Source organism: Mustelus asterias, chromosome 15 (genome assembly GCF_964213995.1).
Source record: "Mustelus asterias chromosome 15, sMusAst1.hap1.1, whole genome shotgun sequence".
Classification (NCBI taxonomy): domain Eukaryota; kingdom Metazoa; phylum Chordata; class Chondrichthyes; order Carcharhiniformes; family Triakidae; genus Mustelus; species Mustelus asterias.
In genome coordinates this window covers 61694862-61718444 of record NC_135815.1, presented here as the reverse complement: position 1 = coordinate 61718444, position 23583 = coordinate 61694862, and the positions used below count along the sequence as shown (strand labels likewise).

Here is a 23583-nt window from a genome sequence, read left to right as displayed (position 1 = left end):
ATCACTAAGTTTCATTTATGTCCTCAAGTTTTCTATCCATGTATATGAAGGAATCAGTATTAGTAGGGAAATGGTGTTGGAGAAACTGATGGGATTAAATTCCAATGGCCTGATAATCTACATCCTAGAGTACTTCAGGAAATGGCCCTAGGAATAGTGTCATATGCAAATTTGGAGATATTACATTTAGTTCCCTCATCCAAATCATTTATATTGTGAATAGTTGGGGTCCCAGCACTGATCACTTGTCACTGCCTACCACTTGAAAAAAGATCTGTTTATTCCTACTCTTTGTTTCCTGCCTGCCAATCAGTTTTCGATTCTTTGAAATACACTACCCCCAATCCCATGTGCTTTAATTTTACATGCTGATCTCTTATGCGAGACCTTTTCGAAAGACCTTCTAAAAGTCCAAATAAATCACATCCACTGGCTCCCCCTCATCAACTCTACCAGTTACATCCTCAAAGAATTCCAGTAGACTTATCAAGCATGATTTCTCTTTTGTAAATCTGTGCTAAGATTCTATGGACTCTGGAACAGTTCCACAGATTAGAGGGTAGCTAATGTAACCCCACTACTTAAAAAGGGATGTAGAGAGAAAACAGGGAAATGTAGACTAGTCAGCCTGATGATGTTAGTGAGGAAAATTTTAGAGTCCACTATAAAAGATTTAACAGTAGGGCACTTGGAAAACAGTGGCAGGATCGGACAGAGTCAGCACAGATTTACAAAAGAGAAATCATGCTTGATAAGTCTACTGGAATTCTTTGAGGATGTAACTGGTAGAGTTGATGAGGGGGAGCCAGTGGATGTGGTTTATTTGGACTTTTAGAAGGTCTTTCGAAAAAGTTCTCACATAAGAGAGGGCGGCATGGTAGCACAGTGGTTAGCACTGCTGCTCCACAGCTCCAGGGATCTGGGTTCGATTCCCGGCTTGGGTCACTGTCTGTGTGGAGTTTGCACATTGTCTGCGTGGGTTTCCTCCGGGTGCTCCGGTTTCCTCCCACAGTCCAAAGATGTGTGGGTTAGGTTGATTGGCCATTTAGTGTCCTGAGATGCGTAGGTTAGAGGGATTAGCAGGTAAATGTGTAGGGATATGGGGGTAAGGCCTGGGTGGGATTGTGGTCGGTGCAGACTCGATGGGCCAGATGGCCTCTTTCTGCACTGTTGGGATTCTATGATTCTATGAGATCAGCATGTAAAATTAAAGCACATGGGATTAGGGGTAGTGTATTTCAAAGAATCGAAAACTGACTGACAGGCAGGAAACAAAGAGTAGGAATAAACAGATCTTTTTTCACGTGGTAGGCAGTGACAAGTGATCAGTGCTAGGACCCCAACTATTCACAATATATATTAATGATTTGGATGAGGGAACTAAAGGTAATATCTCCAAATTTGCATACGACACAAAGCTGGGTGGGAAGGTGAGCTTCAGCATTATTTGGATAAATCCAGGGGACTCCAGAACCAGGGGTCACAGTCTAAGGATCCATTTAGGACTAAGATGTTTCTTCACCCAGAGAGTGGAGAGTCTGTGGAATTCACTACCACAGAAAGCAGTTGAGGCCAAAACATACAATGTTTTCAAGAAGGAGTTAGATATAATTCTTGAGGCTAAAGGGGTCAAAGGATACAGTGTTGGGGGGGGGGGGGGGTGACAGGTTAGTTGGATGGTCACCTATGGCCATAATTAATGGTGAGACAGGCTAGAAAGGCCAAATGGTCTACTATGGCTCCTATTATCTATATTTTTATGATTCTAATTGAGCTGAATTGGCAATAGTTAAACCCATGAATAAATTCCATGAAGTCAATGAAGCATTTGGTACAAATGATATAAAACCAGTATACATACTTAAAAGGCAAAATGTTCCACTTGTGTAGTTTAGCACCATGGCTTAAGACACAGTATCATATTAAAATAAATGGCTTTTACAAATTCCACAGAAAATAGAAATCCATCATACTGGTGAAGCTATTTTAAAAAAATTAACAAAAGGATACAAGTGAAGTAATGGGCAAAAATAATGGGACTTAACATAATTTACAAAATCTAATGGCTCCCACTCTGGGCTATGAGCAGAAATAGGTAAAGAAACTAGACACATTAGTTACAGTTCCAAAAGTTCTCGAGTTAAAAAAAAACCAAGCACCGGGGAGTTAACAGACTTTATCAGAGTTAGAGAGTGGAATTTTAACTTGCCCAGGAATGAATGAGTTTGAGTGGTGGTGATGGTGAAGGGTTAAAGTGGGGAAATTGTCAGATGTTTAGGGAGCCAGTTCAAATCCATTAACTTACACATTTAATTGCAGCATTTTAGACTGCATGCAAGCAATTCCCTTGAAAAGATGGGCTGTTCATTTCAATATTTTATTGCCCAATTAAAATAATATTAACAAGGCATTTGCAATTTAACTTGTGTGTCCACAGATTTCCAGAGCCTTCAGGAATTTGACAGTGAAAGCAAGGTAAGAACACAGAGGCTTAAGATGTCACAGGGAAATTTGCGGATAAGCACTGAAACCTCATAGCCACTTTCTTGTGTAGAAGACTTTGTTCACAATATTTCTGCTAAGAGGTTACAATGACAAGGTTTGTACATCTGATCTCCACTTTTGAACTCTTATCTATCAGATCAGCATGGATGCTACTTCTGTTTTATTTTGATGCTCAAATAAGGACCAAGTCGGTGAGCAGCATCAAGAACACCAGCAGGAGCAGAGCAGCGTCAGCCTGTTTTTCACAGACTTGTGGTGCCACAGGGAAGAGAGGATGAGAAAGAGATGCAGTTTGCAGGAGGTCATAACTGCAACACAGGGTGTACAGGCAAAAGGTAAGCTCCCCTGACATGTTGGTAAGTAGTTGGAACAGGAGGTTCTATTGTCAGGTAGTGGGAGACATTTACTGTACAGAGGCTGCTACCAACTGGACCGGGTGGTCATGCATCACCAGTTGCCATCAAAGTCACCACCATTCTCAATTTCTTTGCCTCTGGATCCTTCCACACTTCTGCCAAGGACATTTGCAGGATTTCAATTTGCAGGATATTATGCCTACAAATGCATGAGAGAGAGAAATGATGGTTTATTTTCCAAGGCAGGCAATTATGGCAACTTCGCTACCAATGATACCAGTCAAGGCTATTGGGCTTTTGGATCTGTGGCACTGACTGATTTTCAACAGGCGCAGGACATCACTGACTGCTGGATATGCCAGTTTTAGCACTCCAGATCACTGAAGAGTATTTATCAATCACCAAGGGCTTCCACTCCATCAATGTGTAGCTGGTGAACTGCAAGAAAAGAATTGATGCCAGGCAGAGGAGGGCCGCGAAAGGGCTGCTTGATTGTTTATCGGACTGTTTTGTTTTAGGTGGGGCACAGAGAGGGTCTTTTACATATGACTGTCAGATGGGTGAACTGGTGGAATCTAAGTGAATCTCACAATAATGAGGGCATCCCAGGCAGAAATGTGTGCCACTGCTGAAGCTTTGACCATATCATATTCAGCCTCCTCCTCGGAATCATCCAATGAAGCTCTCCACTCTCCTGCGGCAAGTACAAATCTTGCTGCTATGCAATGTTGTGCAGGGCCAGCACACCATAATCATTCTGAAGATTTTGGCACCTCCAAAACTATCCAGACACAAAAAGATGTTCAGAAGCAGGAGTCTGCAAGATTCCTGATCAGCTGCCAACATACTTTTAGCTTGTGGTAGATCACCATCCATAATCTCTTTGCATCTCAAAGTAAGCTTACTGACTGGCTGCTGGAGATAAGGGATAGTCCACTTAAAACGTGACTGATGACACTCAAGGAACCCAAACAACGAGGCCCATGACCAACACACTGAAAGCCGTGGGGCAATCAAATGCATCATTGAACAAGCCATCGTCATACCGAACTTGCATTCCAGGTGCCTGAACAGATGTGGGGAGTAGCTAGTTGCAGTGTATTGGACAGAAATGAGGTGTGGGCTTGCAAGAGGAACAAGGCACAGAACTCGGAGCTTCTTCAGATGATTCTGAGGAGAAAAAAGTGGGATGCAATATGGCCAAGACACCAGCAGTAGTATACACTGCTGCTTGGGAAGCTCTCATTATTGTAAGGGGTGTCACAGTGGTTAGCACTGCTGCCTCACAGGCCAGGGACCTGCTCAGCTTGGGTCACTGTCTGTGTGGAGTCTGCACATTCTCCCCGTGTCTGCGAGGGTTTCCTCCGGATGCTCCGGTTTCCTCCCACAGTCCAAAAGACATGCTGGTTAGGTGCATTGGCCATACTAAATTTTCCCTCAGTGTACCCGAACAGGCGCCGGAGCGTAGCGACTAGGGGATTTTCACAGTAACTTCATTGCAGCGGTAATGTAAGCCTACTTGTGACACTAATAAATAAACTTTAAAAGAAAGGTTCATTTAGTTCCAGCAATCTACTCACCTGACAGCAACACACAAAAGCCACATTCTCATCACCACTTTCTCCAACATAAAACAATCCTTCAAACAACCAACACTCAAACAAACAACCCTCAGATGCTCGGCAACAATTCTTAACTTACCATTCATTAGAAATAAAAAGACCACTTGTCAGGCTGCAATTAAAATGAGCAACATGGGAAAGTGGTGCAAATCAATAATAATTCAGCGGTTCAAAAACAAAACAGAAAAATAACTATCCAAGATTGTGAGGCAGTTGGTGGTATGGTGGTAATATCACCGGACTAAAAATCCAGAGGCCCAGGCGAATACTCCAGGGAAATGTGTTAAAATCCCATCATAACAGCTGGTAGAAATTAATTTCAATTAATAAATCTGGAAATCATAGAATCCCTACAGTGCAGAAGGAGGCCATTCGGCCCATCGAGTCTGCACCAACAACAATTCCACCCAGGCCCTAGCCCCATAATCCCACATATTTACCCTTTAACCTACACAACCTGGGACACTAAGGGGCAATTTAGCATAGCCAATGCATCTAACCCACACATCTTTAGACTGTGGGAGGAAACTGGAGGAAACCCAAGCAGACATGGGAAGAATGTGCAAACTACTGGAAACAGTGAATTTCCAAGCCGGGTCCCAGGAGCTGTGAAGCAGCAGAGCTAACCACTGTACTGGCCATTTAAAAGTTAGTCTGGTGACCATAACAACTATCATCAATTGTTGTAAAGACCTGGTCCACTAATTTGCTTTAGGAAAATAAATCTGCTGCCTTATCGGTCTGGCCTACATGTGAATGTGTGGGGTTATCCAAGGAGTGAGAAGTGGAAGCATTTTGAACTGAGACTCCATTTTCATATCTTCTTTCACCATCACTCCTCAATGGCTCACCTGCACTTCCCTACTAGAAATGAGCTGAAGAACTTTGCTGCAAATCAATGGGGATATATGAATCCTATTTAAGGAGGTACTCATAGCATGCAAGCTACTGGTAAAGGTCTGCATGCACTTGTTTGATTGCCATGTTTGATGCTCCATGTTAGAGATAACTCTTTCCATGTATAGAAACATCATCACAATAGCCCACAACATCATGCCACTCATACTTGAGATGGATTTTTCCAATCTCTCCAAGCATGGATTGTGCACTTGGAACCCCTGCCATTCTGCTGCAAGAAATATTCCCTTTACATAAAGCCCTCTGGTTCAGCATCTACATCCAGCTGAACAGAAGCAGGATATTTTTGTGCTCCCCCTGATTCTCACATATCTTAAGCAAGCAAGTTCTTGCTTGCTTAAGATATGTGAGCCACCAGGTGAAAACCCAAATACATTCTTTAACAACCGCACCAAAATGTGAGTATCTGAGTTGGTGCATGGCTTGCATAAATCCTGTGACGGTGCATCCTCAGAGTGAGACTCTCCTTTGTCAAATTATTATTGTCCTCCTGTACCTCCTCCTGTGGGTCACTTGAGAACCTTGTGAAAGATTAAAGAAATTAATTAGAACAGTAAGAATGCTTTGACTGGAACATGATCATGTTTCACTCCTTGCTGGCGTCATGTCAACAAGACAGCCATGTGGCTGTCAGATATTTAATTTTGTTACCAGATAACTGGGAGGCTCTTATCTGCAATTGCCAAGCATACTGAAACTCTGATGTCCAGTGCCGCCTCCTCTGTTGTGAAATGGCTGGAGGGCCAACTCTGGTTCTCTAGCTCTCCCTCGTGTTTTGTACTCTCTTTATGGAGGAGGGCAAGTACGTCATCACCTGTGTTAATGGATGGATGGAGAGCATTTGTTGAATGTAACACTGAGGGATAGAAACAGTATTACACAAGGATGAGTGAGGTGGGTGGACATTTAGGGATGCAAGCAAGGATACAGGCAGAGGGGAATGGGTATATTTCCAAGGCAAGTTGTGAAGGATGAAGTGCTGGATTCGGCTTTAAGTTTATTTATTACTGTAACAAGTAGGCTTACAATAACACTGCAATGAAGTTGCTGTGAAAGCAGAGTGAGGGGTTTGGTATGATACACACATCAGGTTGCTGTTAAATGTGTCACTGTAGTTGTCTTTCCACCTTGCTACGGTTACTAAATCATTTTCAACATTGAAACCAAAAGTGTAGCACCATACTTCTGCTGCTGACCCCAGGGACAACCTCTTTGTTTAACTGACAGCTTTTTTCACCCCTCAATAGAGTTCCCTTGCAGGCCCTTAAAGCCCCCAGAAATCAGGAAGGTATCACTAAAATGAGGCAAGGCCTTTCAGCATGTGCACTTCAATTTGTTTTTTCCTTGTGTTCTGCTCCCAACTTCAAAATGCATCAAATTTCGCTTTAATACTGGAGTCAAAATCAACTCGTGAGAATTGTCATCACATCCCTGAAGCCAATTGGTCTGGAAAACTGGGTTAAAAAGACAAATCTAGGCATGATATATTTACTTCCGGGTTACCCAAATATTCCTGGATGCCCCCACGGCCATCTGTCTGGAACATTAAATACAGTAAGAGTTTTAACAACACCAGGTTAAAGTCCAACAGGTTTATTTGGTAGCAAATGCCATTAGCTTTCAGAGCGCTGCTCCTTCGTCAGATGGAGTGGAAATCTGCTCTCAAACAGGGCACAGAGACACAAAATCAAGTTACAGAATACTGATTAGAATGCGAATCTCTACAGCCAACCAGGTCTTAAAGATACAGACAATGTGGGTGGAGGGAGCATTAAGCACAGGTTAAAGAGATGTGTATTGTCTCCAGACAGGACAGCCAGTGAGATTCTGCAAGTCCAGGAAGCAAGCTGTGGGGGTTACTGATAGTGTGACATAAACCCAACATCCCGGTTTAGGCCGTCCTCATGTGTGCGGAACTTGGCTATCAGTTTCTGCTCAGCGACTCTGCGCTGTCGTGTGTCGTGAAGGTCGCCTTGGAGAACGCTTACCCGAAGATCAGAGGCTGAATGCCCGTGACCGCTGAAGTGCTCCTCCACAGGAAGAGAACAGTCTTGCCTGGTGATTGTCGAGCGGTGTTCATTCATCCGTTGTCGTAGCTTCTGCATGGTTTCCCCAATGTACCATGCCTCGGGACATCCTTTCCTGCAGCCTATCAGATAGACAACGTTGGCCGAGTTGCAAGAGTAGGTACCGTGTACCTGGTAGATGGGGTTCTCACGTGAGATAACGGCATCCGTGTCGATGATCCGGCATGTCTTGCAGAGGTTGCTGTGGCAGGGTTGTGTGGTGTCGTGGTCATTGTTCTCCTGAAGGCTGTTCTCACGTGAGAACACCATCTACCAGGTACATGGTACCTACTCTTGCAACTCAGCCAACGTTGTCTACCTGATACGTTGCAGGAAAGGATGTCCCGAGGCATGGTACATTGGGGAAACCATGCAGACGCTACGACAGCAGATGAATGAACACCGCTCGACAATCACCAGGCAAGACTGTTCTCTTCCTGTGGGGGAGCACTTCAGCGGTCACGGGCATTCAGCCTCTGATCTTCGGGTAAGCGTTCTCCAAGGCGACCTTCACGACACACGACAGCGCAGAGTCGCTGAGCAGAAACTGATAGCCAAGTTCCGCACACATGAGGACGGCCTAAACCGGGATGTTGGGTTTATGTCACACTATCAGTAACCCCCACAGCTTGCCTCCTGGACTTGCAGAATCTCACTGGCTGTCCTGTCTGGAGACAATACACATTTCTTTAACCTGTGCTTAATGCTCCCTCTACTCACCTTGTCTGTATCTTTAAGACCTGGTTGGCTGTAGAGATTCGCATTCTAATCAGTATTCTGTGCACTGTTTGAGAGCAGATTTCCACTCCATCTGACGAAGGAGCTTAAGGCTCCGAAAGCTAATGGCATTTGCTACCAAATAAACCTGTTGGACTTTAACCTGGTGTTGTTAAAACTCTTACTGTGTGTACCCCAGTCCAAAGCCGGCATCTCCACATCATGAAACATTAAATCCAGGACAGGATACTGAGCACTTGGACAATTATAATTGTTAGAGAGAATCAGCATGGGATTGTGATAGATAGGTCACGACTGACTGATCTTGTAGAATTGCTCGAGGTCACTAGTGTGCTTGATAGAAAATCTCTATGGATGGATATCTGTTTTCCAATCTGCGGGGGTGGTTCCTGCAGATTAGAAAACAGCAAATGTGATGCCACTGTTTAAAAAAGGAGGTAGACAAAAGGCAGGTAACTATAGGCTGGTTAGCTTAACTTCTGTAGTAGGGAAAATGCTTGAATCTATTATCAAGGAAGAAATAGCGAGACATCTGGATATAAATTGTCCCGTTGGTAAGACGCAGCATGGGTTCATGAAGGGCAGGTCATGTTTGACTAATTTGGTGGAATTCTTTGAGAACATTACATGTGCAGTGGACAGTAGGGATCTGTGGATGTGGTGTATCTGGACTTCCAGAAGGCATTTGACAAGGTGCCGCACCAAAGATTGCTACATAAGATAAAGGTGCATAGTGTTACGGGTAATGTATTAGCATGGATAGAGGATTGGTTAACCAACAGAAAGCAAAGAGTGGGGGTAAATGGGTGTTTTTCTGGTTGGTGATCAGTGACTCAGGGTGCCTCAGGGATCAGTGTTGGGACCGCAATTGTTTACGATTTACATAGATGATTTGGAGTCGGGGACCAAGTGTAGTGTGTCAAAATTCGCAGATGACACTAAGATGGGTGGAAGAGCAAAGTGTGCAGAGGACGCTGAAAGTCTGCAAAGGGATGTAGATAATCTAAGTGAGTGGGCGAGGGTCTGGCAGATGGAGTACAATGTTGGTAAATTTGAGGTCATCCATTTTGGTAGGAATAACAGCAAAATGGACTATTATTTCAATGGTAAAAAATTGCAGCATGCTGCTGTGCAGAGGGACCTGGGTGTCCTTGTGCAGGAATCTCAAGGAGTTGGTTTGCAGGTGCAGCAGGTAATTAAGAAGGCAAATGGAATTTTGTCCTTTATTGCTAGAGGGATGGAGTTTAAAAACAGCAAGATTATGTTGCAGCTGTATAAGGTGCTGGTGAGGCCACACCTGGAGTACTTTGTACAGTTTTGGTCTCCTTACTTGAGAAAGGATATACTGGCACTGGAGGGGGTGCAGAGGAGATTCACTAGATTGATTCCGGAGTTGAGAGGGTTGGCTTATGAGGAGAGACTGAGTAGACTATGGGCTATACTCTTTGGAATTCAGAAGAATGAGGAGAGATCTTATCGAAACATATCATATTATGAAGGGAATAGATAAAGTAGAAGCAGGGAAGTTGTTTCCACTGGCGGGTGAAATTAGAACTGGGGGGCATAGCCTCAAAATAAGGGGAAGCAGATTTAGGACTGAGTTGAGGAGGAACTTCTTCACACAAGAAGAATCTGTGGAGTTCCCTGCCCAGTAAAGCAGTTGAGGCTACCTCATTGAATGTTTTTAAGGCAAGGATAGATACATTTTTGAACAGTAAAGGAATTAAGGATTATGGTGAGTGGGTGGGTAAGTGGAGCTGAGTCCACAAAAAGATCAGCCATGATGTTATTGAATGGAGGAGCAGGCTCGAGGGGCCAGATGGCCTACTCTTGCTCCTAGTTCTTATGCTCTTATATCGATTTCGAAGTCAAGAATACATTTAATAAAGTTCAGGGACATGAGAGATTAGCAAAAATGAGAATGCACAGAATTGGAGGTTACTTTGTGACATAGATCAGTAATCACTCAAGTGGTAATAGTAGGGATAAAGGGGACATTTTGTGATTGGTGAGATGTGACAAGTTTGTCCGAGCTTTTGACCATATATATATGGTTTAGATAAAGAAATAGGGCCATATATCTAAACATTCGTATCACACAAGATTAAGCACAGTAAATTGTGTGCCTGGAAGTGGAAGTTACAAAGGCACATAGACAGACAGTGGGTAAATTATGACAATAATTGGTGGGCCTCACACATCTACCAGCAGAAGCAGTTAACAAACAGGAAAAAGGCACAAGTGCAGATTAATACACCAATGGAGGAAAATGTTGTTGCCGTAATTGGAGAGGACATCGCTGAAGTTGTGACCATTAGCAGGATTGAAAACACAAAAGATGTGTTCCTACTTCATTACCTTTTCGCATCCCACAATCTTTGATATGTAAATTAGATGGTACAAACATCCACTTCTTACTTTACTCCCTATTATCCCGAATCCTTGTGCCTTTCTTTTTTTCAGATAACCAATAACTACGACTTGGTCAAGCACATAAAAAGTGTAAAAGTCAAGAGAAGCAGGACATTGATAATGAAGAAACACCACTGCTGGAATTTTACTGGCACGTCCGTCCCAGGGGGCTTGTGGAATGGCATTCTCCGTTGGCCTCGGGGATAACATTCTGGCACATAACTTGATCTTGCACCTGTTGCCACCAGGCATGTGTGGCTCATAACCAGGGCAGGAGGGGTGGGGGGAGGGTTTTGCAGGTACCAGTTCCCCAAAGGGCAAGGTTGCAGACATGTTCTTCTGCTGAGAACTTGGATGAGGACTTTGATAGGGTGGTATGCAGAAAAATGTTAATAAGCAGGAGGTGAAATGCTTGGTGCATTGTCAGATCTGCTGTCAAAGAGCAAGGAGGATTCAGGCTCTAAATTGGCACAGCATCTTATGCAGATCTCAGAGCTCACTCTTTCCAATATGAAAGTGGTGGACAACTCCACGAGAAAATTTGCAGACCTGACCACATTGGCTGATGTCCCCATTTTCATTGCAGCACAAGCAGCAGTAATTCAACATCTGAATGGTGCAGTGAAAATTGAGACCGAGGACATACAATCTCAGTTTGTTGTTCAGACTACTGCCACCCAGTCTTTCAGGGTCTCAGTGGCAAGCAACCTGCATTAGAACAGAATAGGTGGATGCTGAGGCATTCTTCCCTGATGACATCAGACTTTTGAATGGACCTACCTCGTCTTAAATTGATCTTACTCGACACCCTAGCTATGACTGTAACACTACATTCTGCACTCCTTTCCTTCTCTATGTATGGTATGCTTTGTCTGTATAGCACTCAAGAAACAATACTTCTCACTGTATACCAGTACATGTGACAATAATAAATCAAAGATCAAATCATTGCCTGAAGTGAGTGGCAGTATCTCTGTGGAGCACCAATCTGTCGTCCCCTCTCAAGATATCAACATTTGTGCTCTCACCACTGCCACACTGCTATTGCCCCTCCCCTACCGTTGTCCATCAGTGGACCAGCCTAGACTCCTCCTACCCACACTAAGTTGTTGTAATCCAAAACCAGGGTCCAAAGGATTCTGGAATGGTACTTACAGTATTTACACTGAAAGTTAGAAGGCTTCCACTAACTATGCTAGAGCCATTGATGTAGCTCTGCATAGACGCACCAGGGCAAGCAAGAGCACCACATAAGTTGATTTTCTTATGTATGAAATATTGGTTGTTTTATTGGACAAAGTTGGTTTGGAGTTTCTGTTTTGTGGTGGTTTTTATTTCAGCATTGTGGCCATGAGAATGCTATGATGGTCCATAACAGTTGGATGGTAAGGTGTGTGATTGTTGTACAATGGGGATTTGGAATTGTGTTCACAGGGACCCTGGTCGAATGACATTCATGGACAGCCCAGCCAGAATGTGGCTATGCCAGCTGACTCCTTCCTTCATCCGTTTGAGGTGCTTGCTGGTACAGGTTGCGGCCTTATGATGGTCAGATTGTGGAGATTCCAGCAGATTATCCTGGATCTGGACACCTGCTCCAGGAAACATTGGAGGGAACCTTCTGTGTGGTCAAGCTAGAAAAAATGTCATTCAGCAACCCAAATATAGAATCATAGAAACCCTACAGTGCAGAAAGAGGCCATTTGGCCCATCGAGTCTGCACCGACCACAATCCCACCCAGGCCCTACCCCCATATCCCTACATATTTACCCGCTAATCCCTCTAACCTACACATCTCAGGACACTAAGGGGCAATTTTAGCATGGCCAATCAACCTAACCCGCACATCTTTGGACTGTGGGAGGAAACCAGAGCACCCGGAGGAAACCCACGCAGACACAAGGAGAATGTGCAAACTCCACACAGAGAATGTGCAAACTCCACACAGACAGTGACCCAAGCCAGGAATCGAACCCAGGTCCCTGGAGCTGTGAAGTAGCAATGCTAACCATTGTGCGACTGTGCCGCCCCCGGTATCTGCTCCATAAGTTTCTCAAAGGAAGCATGATTCTCATTGTATGCATACTGGTCATGGGATGAGAGAGGGATTATGAGCCAGGTGAAAAGCAGATAATCCTTTTCACCCAGCAGCCACCGTCTGATTTGAGAGAGTCATATAGTGCAGAAAAGGCACTTCTGCCAATCGAGTCTGCGCCGACAATATCGACCACTAAAGTCACGCTGATCCCACTTTCCTGTACTTGTCCCATATCCTTGAATGTTATATTTCAATTGCTCATCCAAATACTTTTTAAAGGCTGTAAGGTTTCCCAGGTAGTGCATTATAGATTCCCACCACCCTCTGAGTGACAATATTGTGACTATGTTCCATATATTATCTAAAAATTTCATCTGATAGTACATTCTTGTAAGGTAAGAAAACTGGAGATTTTATCAATTAGCTTTATCACAACTTTTCTTTTTGGATTCGTGTTCTGACTGCAAGGAGCAATACAAGTAGAGGTAACTCTAGTTAATGCTTCTACCTGGAGACATTACCAGTAATGTCCCTCGGATCGGTCCGAGACCCGCTATTCCTCATAGTTTTATCAATGACTTGGACAGTGGTGTTGGATGTATAGTAAATAAGTTTGCAGATGACAACAAAATTTGTATAAAGGTTAAGACATTACAGGAACACAATCAAATACAAAAAGATTTGGACGTGCTAGGGAGTTGAGCCACAAAATGAATAACAATTGAGATCAATGCACATTTATAGTGTCAACACAGAATACACACATCACGGAATCATTACAGCACAGAATTAGGCTATTTAACCCATCGTGTCTGTGCCAACTCTCCATTGGAGCAATGTATCTAATACCTCTCCCCCACCTTCTAACCATAGTCCTCCACATTCCTCCTATTAATGTATCTATCCAGGGAACAATACTGAATGAGGCTGAAAGTGAAAAAGATCTAGGTGTTATTGGGCACTTAAGATTCATGACCAATGCAGAAAACTGTAGCTAAAGGTAACAAGGTATTGAGATGTATTAATAGAACCATTCAGAATAAATCAAAGGAGATAATTTTGCCACTTTACAGGTTTTCTGGTCAGAATGCATCCACAGCAATGTGTCCAGTTTGGTTCCCTCACATGGTAGGTTGTAAATTGCTTTGGAAAAGGTCCAGAGATCAACGGCAATGATTTATCAGCAACAACAAACTTGCATTGTATAGCACCTTTAATGTATTAAAACATCCAAAGGCGCTTCACATAGAAGATAGGAGCAGGCGGCCATTTGGCCCTTCGAGCCTGCTCCGCCATTCATTACTATCATGGCTGATCATCCAACTCAATAGCCTAATCCTGCTTTCTCCCTATAACCTTTGATCCCATTTGCCCTAAATGCTATATCCAGTTGCTTCTTGAATAAATTCACAGGACCATTAAAAAACAAAGTCTGGCACCAGAGGCAGAATTATACAGATTCCTCTGCAGGTTTGCAGGACAGTATAGTTGGGGCTGGGGGAGCAATTGTAAAATTCCTTGTGTCGTTCTCTCTCCTTCCTTCCAGCTGCCCCGACCTGTCTTCAATTTTACATAGGGTGGGTGAGGCCTCAAGTGCCCTCAATTTTGTTGTTCAGGGAAAGTGGGAAAGCTTGGCAGGTCATCTTGGGGGAGGTGCCTCTCCCAAGGACCTCGTTCCAAACTGGGAAAGGTTTGCCCCCTCTGCACCAGGTGTGTTCCCTCCCCTCCCCCACACTATTCAGGCCTTACCTCCTTCCCCCATTGAGATACCTCTTGCACTTTACTTGGTTCTGAACTTAGAATCTGGAGACTGTTTGTAGCCCCAGTCCTGGCTGCTGGGACTGCAGAGCTCCCTTGGAGGGTTGAACAGTTGTGGGCTGCTGTGGTGGGAGGGGATGCATTCCCTGCCAACTCTTTGGGTGGTGGGCAGCAGTCACTTCCAACCAAAAACCCTGCCCCAAATCATGTAAAACAATATTAAAGCAAATGGCAGAAGCTTCATCAAAGAGGTGAGTTTTAACAAGCATCTTGGAAGGAAAGAGAGGTAGAGTAATGGAGGGCAAAATATAGTTCATGTTTCAAGTCCATATGACTCTTTACGGAACCATTCTATAGACTCAAAACAATAACTTGTTTCCCTCTTTCCACAGATGCTGCGAAAGCTGCTAAGTATATTCAACAGTTTCTGTTTCTATTTCCAACATCTGCAGTATTTTACTTTTATTAGAGAAATGGAAGGGATTATGTGAACTGGTATTCCAGAACTTAGGGTATGGACAGCTGAAGTCACTGCTACCAATGGTGGAGCAAAAAAATTGGGGATAATCAAGAGGTCAGAATTAGATGAGTGCAAGTATCTTGGAGGATTGTGGGGTTTGAGGAGATTAGAGAGATAAAGAGGCAGGAACATAGTGTAGAAAGATAGAAAAGGGCTACTATAAGAATTGCCAGACTCTGCTAGGGTTTTTGTTTAATCAACTTAGATGTAGAATTCACTTTATCAATGGGGAGCGAGTTTGTTAGTAACTGTAATTAGGTGTTTTAAATACTTTGTAGTTTTAAAGGTACGTGTAATACCTTTATTTAGTCCATATATATAAATATATCTTCTATACATTTTTAGAAGTTAAAGAAATTTTGATGCAGTTACAGAGTGCTCTTTGATACTAAACACATGTTAAATACATTCCTTTTGAAGCACTCAACTCTTGGAATCACAAGGACACTTAATTGCCTCACCAGACACCTTATCAGGAACAACTGATACAAGAGTGAGTTTTAATGAAGCTGCCTTCACAGTTTCTAATCAAAACAGAGTCAGAAAGACATTAATGTCTTAGCTAACAAAAGAGTTATGGTAGGGGACTTAGTGGGAACTTACAAGAATTAATGGTAACATAATGACACCCCTTGAAATTGTAGGTAGTGATAAAATGCTCAGTAATTGAATTGATAAGCAATGTATACACGTGTTTCATTATGTTGGCAATAAACAAACTTATCAGGGCTATAATCGGGGAATATCCTGAAGGCAAGTTGAGTTGACTACATTCCTTAGAGATTCAGTTAACTTCACTGACAAGGCCATAAAATACTAATGGCTTTTGTAGGCCCCCTTTATTAATTAAAGGATGCCCATGTGGGACTGTTTTAATGAAGATGCATTGTGAGACTGCACCAAAATAGAGACATGATGTCTGACTAAGAGACTAGAGGACAGGCTTAAGGACGATATATTGGGGTATCCCACAAGGTACAAAGAACAAAGAAAATTACAGCACAGGAACAGGCCCTTCGGCTCTCCAAGCCTGCACCGACCATGCTGCCCGACTGAACTAAAACCCCCTACCCTTCCGGGGGCCATATCCCTCTATTCCCATCCTATTCATGTATTTGTCAAGACGCCCCTTAAAAGTCACTACCATATCCGCTTCCACTACCTCCCCCGGCAACGGGTTCCAGGCACCCACTACGCTCTGTGTAAAAAATCTGCCTCGTACATCTCCTTCAAACCGTGCCCCTCGCACCTTAAACCTGTGCTCCCTAGTAATTGACTCTTGCACCCTGGGAAAAAACTTCTGACTATCCACTCTGTCCATGCCCCTCATAATCTTGTAGACTTCTAACAAGTCGCCCCTCAACCTCTGTCATTCCAGTGAGAACAAACCAAGTTTCTCCAACCTCTCCTCATAGCTAGTGCCCTCCATACCAGGCAACATCCTGGTAAATCTTTTCTGTACCCTCTCCAAAGCCTCCACATCCTTCTCGTAGTGTGGCGACCAGATTTGAACACTATATTCCAAGTGCGACCTAACTAAGGTTCTATAAAGCTGCAACATGACTTGCCAATTTTTAAACTCAAATGCCCCGGCCGATGAAGGCAAGCATGCCGTATGCCTTCTTGACTACCTTCTCCACCTGCATTGCCACTTTGTGATCTGTGTACCTGTACACCCAGATCCCTTTGCCTATCAATACTCTTAAGGGTTCTGCCATTTACTGTATATTTCCTATCTGTATTACACCTTCCAAAATGCATTACCTCACATTTGTCCGGATTAAAATCCATCTGCCATCTCTTCGCCCAAGTCTCCAACTGATCTATATCCTGCTGTATACTCTGATGGTCCTCATCGCTATCCGCAAATCCACCAACCTTTGTGTCATCTGCAAACTTACTAATCAAACCAGTTACATTTTCCTCCAGATCATTTATATATATTACAAACAGCAAAGGTCCCATCACTGTTTCCTGAGGAACGCCACTTGTCACAGCCCTCCAATCAGAAATGCACCCTTCCACTGTTACTCGATCAAAGAAGACAGAGGGTAAGAGTTTTAACAACACCAGGTTAAAGTCCAACAGGTTTATTTGGTAGCAAATGCCATTAGCTTTCGGAGCGCTGCTCCTTACTGTGTTTACCCCAGTCCAACGCTGGCATCTTCACATCACTTCTTTGACCGAGCCAGTTTTGTATCCACCTTGCCAGCTCACCTCTATCCCATGCAACTTCACCTTCTGCACCAGTCTGCCATGAGGGACCTTGTCAAAGGCCTTACTGAAGTCCATGTAGACAACATCCACTGCCCTACCCTCATCAATCATCTTCGTCACTTCCTCAAAAAACTTGATCAAGTTCGTGAGACACGACCTCCTCTTCACAAAACCATGTTGCCTCTCACTAATACGTCCACTTATTTCCAAGTGGGAATAAATCCTGTCTCGAAGAATCCTCTCCAATAATTTCCCTCCCACTGATGCAAGGCTCACCGGCCTGTAATTGCCTGGATTATTCTTGCTACCCTTCTTAAACAAAGGAACAATATTGGCTATTCTCCAATCCTCTGGGACCTCCCCTGTAGTCATGATGTGGAGATGCCGGCGTTGGACTGGGGTAAACACAGTAAGACGTTTAACAACACCAGGTTAAAGTCCAGGTTGGACTTTAACCTGGTGTTGTTAAACTTCTTACTGTGACCTCCCCTGTAGCCAGTGAGGATACAAAGATTTCTCTCAAGGCCCCAGCAATTTCCTCTCTTGCCTCTCTCAGTATTCTGGGGTATATCCCATCAGGCCCTGGAGACTTGTCTACCTTGATGTTTCTCAAGAACCCCAATACCACCTCCTTTTTGATCTCAACATGGCTCAAACTATCTAGTAAGAAGTTTAACAACACCAGGTTAAAGTCCAACAGGTTTATTTGGTAGCAAAAGCCACACAAGCTTTCGAGGCTCTAAGCCCCTTCTTCAGGTGAGTGGGAATTCTGTTCACAAAAAGAACTTATAAAGACACAGACTCAATTTACATGAATAATGGTTGGAATGCGAATACTTACAACTAATCCAGTCTTTAAGAAACAAAACAATGGGAGTGGAGAGAGCATCAAGACAGGCTAAAAAGATGTGTATTGTCTCCAGACAAGACAGCCAGTGAAACTCTGCAGGTCCACGCAACTGTGGGAGTTACAAATAGTGTGACATGAACCCAATATCCCGGTTGAGGCCGTCCTTGTGTGTGCGGAACTTGGCTATCAGTTTCTGCTCAGCGACTCTGCGCTGTCGTGTGTCGCGAAGGCCGCCTTGGAGAACGCTTACCCGAATATCAGAGGCCGAATGCCCGTGACCGCTGAAGTGCTCCCCAACAGGAAGAGAACAGTCTTGCCTGGTGATTGTCGAGCCGTGTTCATTCATCCGTTGTCGCAGCGTCTGCATAGTTTCCCCAATGTACCATGCCTCGGGACATCCTTTCTTGCAGCGTATCAGGTAGACAACGTTGGCCGAGTTGCAAGAGTATGTACCGTGTACCTGGTGGATGGTGTTCTCACGTGAGATGGTGGCATCTGTGTCGATGATCCGGCACGTCTTGCAGAGGTTGCTGTGGCAGGGTTGTGTGGTGTCTTGGTCACTGTTCTCCTGAAGGCTGGGTAGTTTGCTGCGGACAATGGTCTGTTTGAGGTTGTGCGGTTGTTTGAAGGCAAGAAGTGGGGGTGTGGGGATGGCCTTGGCGAGATGCTCGTCTTCATCAATGACATGTTGAAGGCTCCGGAGGAGATGCCGTAGCTTCTCCGCTCCGGGGAAGTACTGGACAACGAAGGGTACTCTGTCCACTGTGTCCCGTGTTTGTCTTCTGAGGAGGTCGGTGCGGTTTTTCGCTGTGGCGCGTTGGAACTGTTGATCAATGAGTCTAGCGCCATATCCTGTTCTTATGAGGGCATCTTTCAGTGTCTGGAGGTGTCTGTTGCGATCCTCCTCATCCGAGCAGATCCTGTGTATACGGAGGGCTTGTCCGTAGGGGATGGCTTCTTTAACGTGTTTAGGGTGGAAGCTGGAGAAGTGGAGCATCGTGAGGTTATCCGTGGGATAACGCCGGCATCTCCACATCAAACTATCTACACATCCTTTCCCAGACTCATCATCCACCAAGTCCTTCTCTTTGGTGAATAGTGACGCAAAGTACTCATTTAATACCTCGCCCATTTCCTCTGGCTCCACGCATAGATTCCCTCCCTTGTCCTTGAGTGGGCCAACCCTCTCCCTGGCTACCCTCTTGCTCTTTACATATGTGTAAAAAGCCTTGGGATTTTCCTTAATCCTGCTGACCAATGCTTTTTCGTGACCCCTTTTAGCCCTCCTTACTCCTTGCTTAAGTTTCTTTCTACTTTTCGTGATCTCATAGATCACGGTGGTTCAGTATTTTTTCTATTGGATCAATATGTAAAGTATGTCATTTGTAACACTTTTGATTGAATTGTGTCCAACTGACTGTGAGCTGCAGAATTGTAGAAACCAGGATGATTTTCTTTGTCATAGAATCATAGAATCCCTACAGGGCAGAAGGAGGCCATTTGGTCCATCAAGTCTGCACCGACCACAATCCCACCCAGGCCCTACCCCCACACATTTTACCCGCGAATCCCTCTAACCTACACATCTCAGGACACTAAGGGGCAATTTTAGCATGGCCAATCAACCTAACCTGCACATCTTTGGACTATGGGAGGAAACCGGAGCACCCGGAGGAAACCCACGCAGACACGAGGAGAATGTGCAAACTCCACACAGACAGTGACCCAAGCCGGGAATCAAACCCAGGTCCCTGGAGCTGTGAAGCAGCAGTGCTAACCACTGTGCTACCGTGCCGCCCCCTTGTCCGGTGGAGTGGTGTCTCTGGCCCATTGCATCAAGACTCCTCCCCTTGCTAGCAAGTAAATAAAGACAAACTGTCGGTTAAGTATCTTGTGTTAATGTGTGTTTGTGTTAAAGTCAAACTCGGAAGTTGAGATTTCGACAATAGAGGAATTCAAAAAGAAATGAGAAGTTTAAAATCAAGGCGTTTCTTGATCGGAAACCAATCCACATCACGGGATTGGTGAAAGGACAGGGAGTGCAGAATTTTGGAGTCGTCAAACTTGTGGAGGTTACAATATGAGGGGCTGTCTAGGACAACATTGGAGTAGTCAAGTCCAGAATCTAAAAGCATGGATGAGGATTCTTTGATTAGAAAATCTCAGGTACTCAGATTGGCTCAAGAACCTTGGTCCAACTTATTTTAGAACAAGGGTTTGAACATTGCTGTTGATAGATTATTCCAGTTTAAGAGATTGTGATGAATAGAGGACACAACCTTAAATTGTATAAGAGTAAGCACAGACTGGATGTTGGATAGCTTTTCTCTTCCCAGAGAGAAATGAGCCTCTGAAATACATAGGCAGCTGGTGTGGAAGATGTTGATGCTGCATGCCTTCAAGAGGAACCAGTTCTTGATTGGGGCAGAGAAACATCATAGCTAATCCACTTTATAGATAACAATTTTTTTCTCTTTCATGGGATGTTAGCATCGTTTTCAAGGTCAGCATTTGTTGTGCATCTTGTCCTGAGGAGGTTGTACTGAGCCACTTTCTTGAACCACTGCAGTCCACTTGCTGTAAGCGCACACAGTGAGTTCCGGGATTTGACCTAGTGACAGTGGTGAAATGGCGATATAGTTGCAAGTCTGAGTGGTGTGTAGTCTGGAGAGGCACTTCTAATTGGTGGTGTTCCCATGTGCTGGTTATCCTTGTCCTACTGGATGTTCAGGTCCTAGGTTTGGAAATTGCTGTCGAAAGAGCCTAAGTTGCAGTAGTGCATCTTGTAGATGGCACATATTGCTGCCACTGTGCACTGGTGGTGGAGAGAGCAAATATTTAAGGTGGAGGATGGGGTGCTCATCAAGCAGGCTGCTTTATCCTGAATTGTGCGAAGCTTGGTGAGTATTGTTGGAATCACACTCATCCAGACAAGTGGAAGGTATTTCATCACACTCCTGACTTGTGCCTTGTAGATGGGCAGGGCATGGGGAGTCAGGTGAGTTACTTACCACAAAATCCCTAGCCTCTGGCCTGCATTTGTAGCCACAGTATTAATGTGGCTGGTCCAGTTCAGTTTCTGGTCAATGGTAACACCGAGGATGTTGATGTTGGTAGAGGTGGGGCAGGGGAGGGAGGAAATCAATGATGGTAATGACATTGAATGCCAAGGAGAGACAGATTTTCTTTTGTTAGGTTGGTCACTGCCTGGCTGCTGTGTTGCACAAATGTTACTTGCCACTTATCAGCCCAGGTTTGAGTGTTGTCCAAGTCGAGCTGTATATGAACAACTGCTTCAGTACCTGAGGAGTCATAAATGATGCTGAACACTGCATTCAAATCAATGAACATCCCACTTCTGACCTTGTAATGGTGGAAAGATAATTGAAGAAGCAGCAGTAGATGGTTGAGCACAGACATTATCCTCAGAAACTCCTGCAGTGATGTCCTGGGCTTTCTCCTCAATTCCCATTAACTTCACTTTTGCTGGGCCTCCTTGATGCCAAACTCAAATGCTGGCCTGATGTCAAGGGCAGTTATCCTCACCTCACACCTAATGTGATTTAGACTGGTTTTGATCAGAGTGAAATTGCATGTGTATTTTTCCCTAATTGGTTGAGTTTTTCATTGCTTTTTTGCCTCTCCCAGGTTACGTGGCTGCAAGAAAGGTGTTGATGGGGCTAGGGGTGCATGAAGAAAATTATTTAACCCCAGTATTTAAAAAGGAAGAGTTACAGACTAGTAAGCCTGACATCAATAGTGGGGAAGATGCTAGAGTCTATTATAAAAGATGTAATAACAGAACATTTGGAAAGCATTAATGGAATTGGACAGGGCCAGCATGGGTTTATGAAAGAAAAATCATGCTCAACAAATCTACTGGAGTTACTTGAGGATACAACGAGTAGAATAGATAAGGGAGAACCAGTGGATGTAGTTTATTTGAACTTTCAGAAGGCTTTTGATAAGGTCCCGCATAAGAGGTTAAAGAGCAAAATTAAAGCACATGGGATAGGGGGTAATGTATTGGCATTGATCAATTGGCATTGGCGGCACGGTAGCACAGTGGTTCGCAGTGCTGCTTCACAGCTCCAGGGACCTGGGTTCGAATCCTGGCTCGGGTCACTGTCTGTGTGGAGTTTGCTCATTCTCCCTGTGTCTGCGGGTGCTCCGGTTTCCTCCCACAGTCCAAAGATGTGTGGGCTAGGTTGATTGGCCATTCTAAATTGCCCATTAGTGTCCCGGGATGCATAGGTTAGAGGGATTAGTGAGTAAATATGTAGGGATATGGGGATAGGGCCTGGGTGGGATTGTGGTTGGTGCAGACTCAATGGGCCGAATGGCCTCTTTCTGCACTGTAAGATTCTATGATTCTATAACTGGTTGACAGACAGAAAACAGAGAGTGGGAATAAATGGGTCATTTTCTAAGTGGCAGGCAGTGAGTAGTTGAATAGTGCAGGAATGAGTGTTTGTTCACAATGCATGTAAATGACCTGAATGAGGGAACCAAATGTAACATTTCCAAGTTTGCTGATGACACAAAACTGGGCGGATTTGAGAGTTGTGAGGACAAAGAGACTTCAAGGTGATTAAGACAAGTTGAGTGAGTGGCAAACACATGGCAGATGCAGTACAATCTGGCTAAATGTGAAGTTTTACACTTCAGTTTGAAAAACAGAAAGAAAGAGTATTATTTAAATGATCGATTGGGAAGTGTGGATAGACAAAGAAAACTGGGTGCTCTTGTACACCAGTCAATGAAAGTGGGGGGGGCAGATGCAGCAAGCAATTAGGAAGGTAAATGGTCTGTTGGCCTTCATTGCAAGAGGATTTGCGATCAGGAGTAGGAATGTCTTACTGCAGTTATGCAGGCCTGTTGAGATTTTCCAGCATTTTCTCTTTTGGTTGCAGTTATACAGGGTCTTGGTGAGGCCACACCCAGAATATTGCATGCAATTTTATACTCCGTACCTAAGAAAGGATATACTTGCCATAGAGGGAGTGCAACGGAGGCTCATTTGGCTGATGCTGGGATTGGCAGGACCGTCCTGAGGATAGGGAGTGGGATAGCTTGATCTTGGTTTCAGATAAAGCTCGGCACAACATCGTGGGCCGAAGGGCCTGTTCTATGCTGTACTGTTCTATGTTGTATGTCAGGGGGATGGGAAAACAAGCTGTAGTCCAGAAGCCAGTGTTGAGTGTAGTGAGGTACTGAGGAGGGTATCAAGGTCGCAGGAGTGTACCGGCAGACAGGAAGGTGGGTTGAAGTGTGTCTACTTCAATGCGAGGAGCATCCGGAATAAGGTAGGTGAACTTGGAGCATGGATTGGTACTTGGGACAATGATGTTGTGGCCATTACGGAGACATGGTTAGAACAGGGACAGGAATGGTTGTTGGAAGTTCCGGGGTATAGATGTTTCAGTAAGAGTAGTGAAGGTGGTAAAAGAGGTGGAGGAGTAGCATTGTTAATCAAGGATAGTTTAACGGCTGCTGAAAGGCAGTTCGAGGGGGATCTGCCTACTGAGGTAATATGGGCTGAAGTTAGAAATAGGAAAAGAGTGGTCACGTTGTTGGGGGTT

At 44.3% G+C, this 23583-nt stretch overlaps 1 protein-coding gene across 3 annotated transcripts in view; it reads right to left on the bottom strand.

Annotated features, from left to right (window-relative positions):
* Window positions 1–23583, bottom strand: part of zdhhc14 (zDHHC palmitoyltransferase 14) — a 264960-nt gene that overhangs the window by 15471 nt on the left and 225906 nt on the right. The window contains exon 9 of one of the 3 annotated variants that reach the window (XM_078229980.1): window positions 5611–5922. The exons of the other annotated variants lie outside the window; for them this stretch is intronic. Within the exon in view, the coding sequence (XP_078086106.1) occupies window positions 5911–5922 (12 nt within the window). The 3' untranslated portion in view covers window positions 5611–5910. Of the gene's footprint in view, window positions 1–5610; window positions 5923–23583 lie in introns of those variants that run through there. 3 annotated transcript variants of the gene reach the window in all.